Source organism: Procambarus clarkii, chromosome 34 (genome assembly GCF_040958095.1).
Source record: "Procambarus clarkii isolate CNS0578487 chromosome 34, FALCON_Pclarkii_2.0, whole genome shotgun sequence".
Taxonomy (NCBI): Eukaryota; Metazoa; Arthropoda; class Malacostraca; order Decapoda; family Cambaridae; genus Procambarus; species Procambarus clarkii.
This window is the reverse complement of record NC_091183.1, coordinates 20,764,393-20,775,593: the sequence shown is the minus strand read 5'-3', so window position 1 is coordinate 20,775,593 and position 11,201 is coordinate 20,764,393. Positions and strand designations below refer to the sequence as shown.

Below are 11,201 nucleotides of genomic sequence, written 5' to 3'. Positions count from 1 at the left end.
CCTGCGCGCTATCCACCAGGCTACGAGGCCCCCAGGTGTCAGGTGTGTGTGCGTGTGTGTGTACTCACCTAGTTGTACTCACTTAGTTATGTCTGCAGGATCGAGCATTGACTCTTGGATCCCGCCTTTCGAGCATCGGTTGTTTACAACAATGACTCCTGTCCCATTTCCCTATCATATCTGGTTTTAAAATTATGAATAGTATTTGCTTCCACAACCTGTTCCTTAAGTGCATTCCATTTTCCCACTACTCTCACGCTAAAAGAAAACTTCCTAACATCTCTGTGACTCATCTGAGTTTCAAGCTTCCATCCATGTCCCCTCGTTCTGTTACTATTCCATGTGAACATTTCGTCTATGTCCACTCTGTCAATCCCTCTGAGTATCTTATACGTTCCTATCATGTCCCCCCTCTCCCTTCTTCTTTCTAGTGTCGTAAGGCACAGTTCCCTCAGGCGCTCCTCATACCCCATCCCTCGTAGCTCTGGGACGAGTCTCGTTGCAAACCTCTGAACCTTTTCCAGTTTCATTATATGCTTCTTCAGATGGGAACTCCATGATGAGGCGGCATACTCTAAGACTGGCCTCACGTAGGCAGTGTAAAGCGCCCTAAATGCCTCCTTACTTAGGTTTCTGAATGATGTTCTAACTTTTGCCAGTGTAGAGTACGCTGCTGTCGTTATCCTATGTGTGTGTGTACTCACCTAGTTGTACTCACCTAGTTGTGCTTGCGGGGGTTGAGCTCTGGCTCTTTGGTCCCGCCTCTCAACTGTCAATCAACAGGTGTACAGGTTCCTGAGCCTATTGGGCTCTATCATATCTACACTTGAAACTGTGTATGGAGTCAGCCTCCACCACATCACTTCCTAATGCATTCCATTTGTCAACCACTCTGACACTAAAAAAGTTCTTTCTAATATCTCTGTGGCTCATTTGGGCCCTCAGTTTTCCACCTGTGTCCCCTAGTGCGTGTGCCCCTTGTGTTAAACAGCCTGTCTTTATCAACCCTGTCAATTCCCTTGAGGATCTTGAATGTGGTGATCATGTCCCCTTAACTCTTCTGTCTTCCAACGAAGTGAGGTTTAATTCCCGTAGTCTCTCCTCGTAGCTGATACCTCTCAGCTCGGGTACTAGGCTGGTGCCAAACCTTTGATCCTTTTCGATTTTAGTCTTATGCTTGACTAGATATGGACTCCATGCTGGTGCCGCATACTCCAGGATTCGTCTGACATATGTGGTATATAATGTTCTGAAAGATTCCTTACACAAGTTTCTAAAGGCCGTTCTTATGTTAGCCAACCTGGCATATGCTGCTGCTGTTATCCTCTTGATATAAGCATCAGGGGACAGGTCTGGCGTGATATCAACCCCCAGGTCTTTCTCTCTCTCTCGCTGACTCTTGAAGTATTTCATCTCCCAAGTGATACCTTGTATCTGGTCTCCTGCTTCCTACCCCTATCTTCATTGCATTACATGTGTGTGTGTATGTGTGTGTGTGCGTGTGTGTGTGTGTGTGTGTGTGTGTGTGTGTGTGTGTGTGTGTGTGTGTGTGCGTGTGTGTGTGTGTGTGTGTGTGTGTGTGTGTGTGTGTGTGTGGTGTGTGTGTGTGTGTGTGTGTGTGTGTGTGTGTGTGTCTGTGTGTGTGTGTGTACTCATCTAATTGTACTCACCTAATTGTGCTTGCGGAGGTTGAGCTCTGGCTCTTTGGTCCCGCCTCTCAACTGTCAATCAACAGGTGTACAGGTTCCTGAGCCTATTGGGCTCTATCATATCTACACTTGAAACTGTGTATGGAGTCAGCCTCCACCACATCACTTCCTAATGCATTCCATTTGTCAACCACTCTGACACTAAAAAAGTTCTTTCTAATATCTCTGTGGCTCATTTGGGCACTCAGTTTCCACCTGTGTCCCCTAGTGCGTGTGTTCCTTGTGTTAAATAGACTGTCTTTATCTACCCTATCAATTCTCTTGAGAATCTTGAATGTGGTGATCATGTCCCCCCCAACTCTTCTGCCTTCCAGCGAAGTGAGGTTTAATTCCCGTAGTCTCTCCTCGTAGCTCATACCTCTCAGCTCGGGTACTAATCTGGTGGCAAACCTTTGAAACTTTTCCAGTTTGGTCTTGTCCTTGACTAGATATGGACTCTATGCTGGGGCTGCATACTCCAGGATTGGCCTAACATATGTGGTATACAAAGTTCTGAATGATTTCTTACACAAGTTTCTGAATGCCGTTCTTATGTTGGCCAGCCTGGCATATACCGCTGATGTTATCCTTTTGATATGGGCTACAGGATACAGGCCTGGCGTGATATCAACCCCCAAGTCTTTTTCTTTCTCTGACTCTTGAAGTATTTCATCTCCCAGATGGTACCTTGTATCAACTAAGAGATGATACAAGGTACCACCTATCTTCCTACACCTATCTTCATTACATTACATTTGCTTGGGTTAAACTCTAACAACCATTTGTTTGACCATTCCTTCGGCTTGTCTAGGTCTTCTTGAAGCCTCAAGCAATCACCCTCTGTCTTAATCCTTCTCATAATTTTGGCATCGTCCGCAAATATTGAGAGAAATGAATCTATACCCTCCCGGAGATCATTACATATATCAGAAACAAGATAGGACCGAGTACAAAGCCCTGTGGAGTCCACTGGTGACTTCACGCCAATCGGAGGTCTCACCCCTCACCGTAACTCTCTGCTTCCTATTGCTCAGGTACTCCCTTATCCACTGGAGCACCTTACCAGCTACACCTGCCTGTCTCTCCAGCTTATGTACCAGCCTCTTATGCGGTACTGTGTCAAAGGCTTTCCGACAATCCAAGAAAATTAAGTCCGCCCAGCCTTCTCTTTCTTGCTTAATCTTTGTCACCTGGTCGTAGAATTCTATTAAGCCAGTCAGGCAAAATTTACCCTTCCTGAATCCATGTTGGCGATTTGTCACAAAATCCCTTTTCTCCAGATGGGTTACCAGGTTTGTTCTCACGATCTTCTCCATCACCTTTCATGGTATACAAGTCAAGGACACTGGCCTGTAGTTCAGTGCCTCTTGGCTGTCACCCTTTTTGTATATTGGGACCACATTCGCCGTCTTTCCATATTTCTGGTAGGTCTCCCGTCTCCAGTGACCTACTACACTATGGAGAGTGGCAAGCAAAGTGCCTCTGCACACTCTTTCAGTACCCATGGCGAAATCCCGTCTGGACCACCGCCTTCTAACATCCAGATCCAGCAGGTGTCTCTTGACCTCCTCTCGCGTAATTTCGAACCCTTCCGAGGCCGCCTGGTTTACCTCCCTTTCTGACCTCACCTTGTTCTATTGTGAAGACTTTCTGGAACCTCTTGATGAGTTCTTCACACACCTCTTGTCATTCTATGTATACTGTCATCGCCCGTTCTAATTTTCAATACCTGTTCTTTCACTGTTGTTTTCCTTCTGATGTGACTGTGGAGTAGTTTTGGTTCGGTCTTGGCTTTGTTTGCTATGTCATTTTCATAACTTTTCTCTGCTTCTCTTCTCTTCTCACCCTGACATACTCATTCCTGGTTCTCTGGTATCTCCTCTCTGCTTTCTGGTGTTCTGTTATTCCGGAAGTTCCTCCACGCCCTTTTGTTCAGTTTCTTTTGTTTCAGTTCACACTTTTGTGTGTGTGTGTGTGTGTGTGTGTGTGTGTGTGTGTGTGTGTGTGTGTGTGTGTGTGTGTGGGTGTGTGTGTGTGTGTGTGTGTGTGTGTATGTGTGTGTGTGTGTGTGTGTGTGTGTGTGTGTGTGTGTGTGTGTGTATGTGTGTGTGTGTGTGTGTGGTGTGTGTGTGTGTGTGTGTGTGTGTGGTGTGTGTATTCACCTAGTTGTATTCACCTAGTTGTGCTTGCGGGGGTTGAGCTTTGCTCTTTCGGCCCGCCACTCAACTGTCAATCAACTGTTTACTAACTACTTTTTTTTTCCACACCACACCACACTACACCACACACACAGGGGCCTCGTACAGGGGCCTCGTAGCCTGGTGGATAGCGCGCAGGATTCGTAATTCTGTGGCGCGGGTTCGATTCCCGCACGAGGCAGAAACAAATGGGCAAAGTTTCTTTCACCCTGAATGCCCCTGTTACCTAGCAGTAAATAGGTACCTGGGAGTTAGTCAGCTGTCACGGGCTGCTTCCTGGGGTGTGTGTGTGTGTGTGGTGTGTGGGAAAAAAAAAAAAAAAAAAGTAGTTAGTAAACAGTTGATTGACAGTTGAGAGGCGGGCCGAAAGAGCAAAGCTCAACCCCCGTAAAAACACAACTAGTAAACACAACTAGTAAACACACACACACACAGGAAGCAGCCCGTGACAGCTAACTAACTCCCAGGTACCTATTTACTGCTATGTAACAGGGGCATTCAGGGTGAAAGAAAGTTTTCCCATTTGTTTCTGCCTCGTGCGAGAATCAAACCTGCGCCACAGAATTACGAGTTTTGCGCGCTATCCACCAGGCTACGATGCTCCCTACCAGGCTACCAGGCCCCTCGTAGTGTAATTACCTAATTGTAATTATCTAAGTGTAATTACAGGATGAGAGCTACGCTCGTGGTGTCCCGTCTTCCCAGCACTCTTTATCATATAACGGTTTGAAACTACTGACGGTCTTGGCCTCCACCACCTTCTACCCTAACTTGTTCCAACCGTCTACCACGTGTGTGTGTGTGTGTCTGTGTTTGTGCGTGTATGTGTGTGTGTGTGTGTGTATGTGTGTACTCACCTAGTTGTGCTTAGGGGGAGAGCTCTTGCTTCTTGGTCGCGTCTCAATGTGAATGTTTCAGTATGTTTCAGAGTATGGATGGGTTTCTTAATGTATGCGTGTGTGTGTGATTGATAGTGGGTAGTGTTTATTTGGGTGAGGGTGGTGCCTTTAGTTTACAGCAGGGGGGGGGGGAGTGTGGAGATCTAGGGGATAAGCAGCTTATCCGGTTCCCAAGTGAGCCCACAATTGAGGTCCTTGCCTCCTGACTACCAAGTTTGACAATTGTGTGCGTGTACTCACCTATTTGAGCTTGCGGTGGTTGAGCTTTGGCTCTTTGTTCCCGCCTCTCAACAGTCAACCAACTGGTGTACAGATTCCTGAGCCTACTGGACTCTATCATATCTACATTTAAGACTGTGTATGGAGTCAGCCTCCACCACATCACTGTCTAATGCATTCCACCTGTTAACTACTCTGACACTGAAAAAGTTCTTTCTAACGTTCCTGTGGTTCATTTGGGAACTCAGTTTCCACATGTGTCCCCTTGTTCGAGTACCATCAGTGTTGAATAGTTTATCCTTGTCTATCCTGTCAATACTCTTGAGGATTTTGTAGGTAGTGATTATGTCTCCCCTTACTCTTCTATCTTCTAGTGTCGTAAGGTGCATCTCTCGCAGGCTTTCCTCGTAACTTATGCCTCTTAGTTCCGGGACTAGTCTTGTGGAATACCTCTGAACTTTTTCCAGCTTCGTCTTGTGTTTGACAGGGTACGGGCTCCATACTGGGGCCGCATACTCCAGGATTGGTCTTACATATGTGGTATACAAGATTCTGAATGATTCCTTACACAGGTTCCTGAATGCTGCTCTGATGTTAGCCAGCCTCGCATATGCCACAGACGTAATTCTTTTTATGTGGGCTTCAGGAAACAGGTTTGATGTGATATCAACCCCTAGATCTTTCTCTCTGGCCGTTTCATGAAGTACTTCATCTCCTATTCTGTATCCTGTGTCTGGCCTTCTGTTTCCGCCGCCTAGTATCATTACTTTGCATTTACTTGGTTTGAACTTGAGCAGCCATTTGTTGGACCATTCATTCATTCTGTCTAGGCTATCTTGCAGCCTCCTACTGTCCTCCTCTGTTTCAGTCCTCCTCATAATTTTTGCGTCCTGAGCAAACATTGAGAGAAACGAGTCTATACTCTCTGGGAGATAATTTAAATATATCAGAAACATTATAGGTCCAAGGACTGACCCCTGCGGGACTTCACTTGTGACGTCTCGCCAATGTGAGACCTCACCCCTCACAGTGACTCATTGTCTTCTGTTGCTTAGGTACTCCCTTATCCAATGGAGTACCTTCCCATTCAATCCTGTCTGCATCTCCAGCTTTTTCACTAGCCTCCTATGTGGTACTGTATCAAAGGCTTTCTGGGCAATCCAAAAATATGCAATCTGCCCATCCCTATCTTTTTTGCGTGATTTTTGTTGCCTGGTCGTAGAATTCAATTAACCCTGTGAGGCAGGACTTGCCACCCTTCAACCCATGTTGATGTTGTGTTACAAAGTTCCTTCTCAATTGAGAATACAAAAATCAATACAATACAATACAAAAATCCTTCTCAAGTTCCTTCGTCGATTGTGACAATCGACTTGAGAATGGTCAAGGACGGACCGAAACGTCGTCATCCCTTCACCTTCTAATGAGTGGTCTGGTCAACCTTATCACTACCGTAAACTCCATAGTCGTCAATACCATATGCACCATAATCATCACTAACATATGCACCATACTCATCACAACTATATGCAGCATAGTCATCACTAGCATATGCACAATAGTCATCACTGCCATATGCACATACTAATCACTACCATATGCACCATATTCATTACTGCCATATGCACCATATTCATTACTGCCATATGCAATATGGTCATCACTACTATATGCACCAAACACGTCACTAACATATGCACCATTCTCATCGCTAACATATGAATCCTACTCATAACTACCATATGCACCATAATCATCACTACCATATACATAATACTCATTGCTACCATATGCACCATGGTCATCACTATCATATACACCATAGTCATCACTACCATTTGCAACATGGTCATCACTACCATTTGCAACATGGCCATCACTACCATATGCAACATGGTCATCACTACCATATGCAACATGGTCATCACTACCATTAGCACTCATGTCATCCCAATCATATGCAACATAGCAGGCAGCCCATCAGGCTCAGGAGACTATGGAGTTGCGCTCTGGTTGTTCACGTGCATTATATTCATCACTACCACATTGAGCAAAGTCATTACTACCATGTGCACCATACTTATGTATACCATATGCACCATATTCATCACTTCCATAAGCACCATAGTCATAACTACTATATGCACCATACTCATCACTTTCATATGGAACATAATCAATGCTACCATATTCACCATAAACTCCACTATCATATGCACCATGCTCATCACTACCATATGCACCATACTCATCATTACCATTAGCACAATAGTCATCACTACCCCATTTAGATTACTCTGTTCAGTTTTGGTCGCCGTATTATTGAATGGATATAAACTCGCAAGAACGTGTCCAGCGTAGGATGACAAAGTTAATCCCCCAAATTAGAAACCTGTCATATGAAGAAAAATTGACAAAGCTTAAATTACAATCTCTTAAAAGGCGAAGAATTAGGGCTGACATGATTGAGGTGTAAAAGTGGTTGAATAGACATAACAAAAGAGATATTAATAAGGTTTTAAAAGTATCAACATAAGACAGAACATGAAGCAATGAGTATAAATTGGATAAGCTTAGATTTAGGATAGGAGCTCCTAAATCTATATATTCGCACTCATTACTTTCCTATAAAGTATTGAGTTCATAGTAATCTACCGTACTCATTACTACCCTCTTTACTATATCTCTAGCTACTGTATTATTTGAAGCTTTTGAGAATGAGATTGGGTGGAGATAAAGTTGCTGCTCTGGATGGGCCAATAGGCTTTCTGCAGTTATCTTCATTTATATGTTCTTACGTCACGTTAATGATTTCTGTGTGCATACTCATGATTACCATATGCATCATGCTTATCACTTCAAGTTGCCATATTCATACTATCCCTCTTTGCCATATCTCTAACTACAGTATTTTTTTAAACATCAACATAATTTTCATTCTTATAATTCACATCATCTGAACTAACTAAATTTCGAGATCTTTGATTGTGTTATGTATTTGGAGGTATGAGCAACCAAAGCCAAGTAAACATTACACATTTACATTCCTCATTACACATAAATATTACACGTTTACATTTGTCCAAGTAAACATAAACATGGCTGCTCGAGATCGCTAGGATGAAGAGTTCCTCAAACGGTTCCTGGAGTCTCAAAGGAGGTATGCGGGTAGGGAAGCCTTTGAGAAATTTGTAATGGAAAATATTATTTTCACCAATGACCCCATTGACTTGATCTTCCGTCATGACGTAATCATGCATCACTTACATTACTGCTTTGTGAACAAAGAACATGCGGCAGAAGCCGTCGACTTCGGAATGTAGCTTAGTGCAACCGGCGTGGCTGTGAAGAGGTTGGGTGCCAAGTACGGTAATCAGTACGCTTTCCAAGGCTTGGCCTGGCTGGATGCAAAAGATAAGATGGTTTACAAGCCTCAGGCCAAGAGGAAATTGCCTCTTGTAAATGGTCTTGAAAAAAAGCGGAAAAAAAAGGTCGGCGCTAGAGCCTCAGGCAAGAAAGCCCGTGATGACCGAAGAAGGAATAAAGCCGAGACTCATGATATGAAACCAGACTTTGCACCTCAATCTCAGTCACAGTCACGTGACTCTGGACACAATACGATGAATGTGTCTGGAGTTGGTCTGGATATTGGTCCTCAGTAGGAAACATACATGTAATCAAATCATCCAAGCAGTGAAGAGGATTTTATGTCGCTTATGGATGACTTGCTTGGAGACTCAACTGAATAATGTTTATCACCAGTTCAGCCAGACAATTATCCTGCATACGAAACTCAAACTTCTTCAAATCCTCCAAGTACTGATGATGATTTTATGTCCCTACTGGATTTTATTTATGAGGACGGACATTAACAATGTTCATCTTCATCTCAGCAATTACAACATCCAGGACAGGAATTACAGGGACTTTCAACTCCTTTAAGCATTGAGGACGAGATAATTTCGCTTTTGTATGACTAATACTCTGATTAATATACATGAACCTAAAAAACGTTAAGATGGTTTACTCCACCAACATTCCTGAACCAGTGTCGGAACCATTCCTTACCGCCTGGGAACCATCAAAACTTTTACTTTTTTTGGGGGTCTCTTTATTTCGAATCTGAAGCTCAACCATACGTACACGTACTCTCAGTTCCGACACCACCACCACCAAAACTACTGTGTATATTGACCACCAGAACTACTGATCTGGTGGTCAGTATTTGGTGAATATTTGATTAATTCCAGGAGACGGAGAATGACTATCAGCCATCAGACTACGCCTACGATGTCTATAATGATCTTTACGATTTTTTTGTCTGAGATATTTTCACTTTAATCAGTACCACCCTCACGTGACGAACCATCTTCACTACAACCAGAACCACCTTCACCACAGCCAGAACCATATTCACCACAACCAGGAACAATCTTAATCTCAACCAGAACCATCTTCACCGCAACCAGAACCATTCTCACCCAAACTAGAACCATCTTAATCTCAACCAGAACCATCTTCATTGCAACCAGAACCATATTTACCAAAAACAGAACCGACTTTATCTCAACCAGAACCATCTTTATCTTAACAAAAACGAACTACACCATAACCATAACCTTCTTCACCACAGTGAGAACCGTCTTCGCTAAAGCCAGAACTATCCACAAGTCACCACAGTCATAGCAGCCTTCACCATCAATGTAGCCAAAACCAAAGCCTGCATAGACAAATAAACCCCGTAATTGATACCATTATTGATAATATGTTAACTACGCCTCCTCCCTCTCCTATCTCTTGATAATACACTGATAGCCATCCACTTGGGCAATGTAGCCAAGCCATGTACATAGGCTCCCCGGCTTGGCACCGTCTTTTGATAATTACTTAATTGGACTAGTCAGGGCATGTGGATCTCACTTCTTGCAGGTCGGAGTCAAAACCCCTACGGTCCAAATGCTTTGGAACCGTTCTTTCCTTCTGTCTGTTACTGCTCTCTGCCCACATGTGCCCAATATAAAGACGTTATAAGTGCTTTCTCCTTATAATTACCATAACCTAAAATTATGATCCCAAATTATTATGTCTCCGGAGACCTACCATCATGATAGCCACTGAAGACTGACCTGTACACAGTCGTACTGGCTAAGATCCGTCTCATAATTGTCTTGCCTGCAAAATATATATATTAAAGGTAAGTCTAAAATTATAGAGGATTTAAATTTTTGTGTATGTAATTAATATCTTAAAAATCTATTCCAATATGAGATTTTAAGTAATTGAGGGTATTTAACAAAAATATTTGTCTAACGGTAAATATACTCTGTTAAAATACGGTGACATTGTTTAAATAAATAAAAATAGTGTGTGTGTGTGTGTGTGTGTGAGTACTCACCTAGTTGAACTCAACTAGTTGTCCTCATCTAGTTGTGCTCGTGGGGGTTCAGCTTTGGCTCTTTGGTCCTGCCTCTCAAATCGTGTATCTGCTGGTGTACAGATCCCAGAGCCTCTCGAGATCCATCATATTTACATTTCAAACTGTGTATGGAGTCAGCCTCCACCACATCACTTCCTCGTGCATTCCATCTACTAGCTACTCTGACACTGAAAACTTCTTTCTAATGTCCCTGTGGCTCATTTAGGTACTCAGCTTTCGTCTGTGTTCCCTTGTACGAGTACCATCGTGTTAAATAATCCATTCTTGTCTACCATGTCAATTACCCTGAGAATTTTGTATGTGATCATGTCTCCCCAAGGTCTTGTCTTCCAGGGGACGTGAGATGCCGTTCAATCAGCCTTTCCTCGTAACTCATGCCCCTTAGTTCTGGGACTAGCCTAGTGGCATACCTCTGAACTTCTTCCAGCTTTGTCTTGTGCTTGAAAATGCACGGGCTCCATGCTGGGGCCACGTACTCCAGGATTGGTCTCACATATGCGGTATACAAGGTTCTGAAAGATTCCTTACTCAGGTTTCTTAAGGCAGTTCTGATGTTAGCTAGCCTCGCATACGCTGCCGATGTTATTCTTTTGATGTGGGCTTCAGGAGACAGGTTGGTGTGATATCAACTCCTAGATATTTATCTGTGTCCTTTTCGTGAATGACTTCATCTCCTGTTCTGTATCCAGTGGCTGGCCTCCTATTTCCACAACCTAGTTTTTTTACCTTTCATTTAAGTGGGTTAAACTTTAGAAGCCAT

General features: G+C 43.5%; 1 protein-coding gene across 1 annotated transcript; it reads right to left on the bottom strand.

The window, feature by feature from the left end:
• Positions 1 to 6,424: 6,424 nt before the first annotated feature.
• Positions 6,425 to 6,948, bottom strand: LOC123762010 (uncharacterized). Its single transcript, XM_045748171.1, has 2 exons — positions 6,734 to 6,948; positions 6,425 to 6,572 (listed from the first exon to the last, which is right to left on the bottom strand). The coding sequence occupies exons 1-2, from the start codon at positions 6,946 to 6,948 to the stop codon at positions 6,425 to 6,427; spliced, it is 363 nt and encodes a 120-aa protein (XP_045604127.1).
• Between the last annotated feature and the right edge of the window lie 4,253 nt (positions 6,949 to 11,201).

Coding starts and splice junctions, on each gene's coding strand:
- LOC123762010 (XM_045748171.1), bottom strand. CDS start 6,948: ATGAGTGCTAATGGTAGTGATGACCATGTTGCATATGGTAGTGATGAC. Junction 6,573..6,733: donor GGTGCATATGGTAGTTATGA/GTAGGATTCATA, acceptor TGCATATGGCAG/TGATGACTATTGTGCATATG.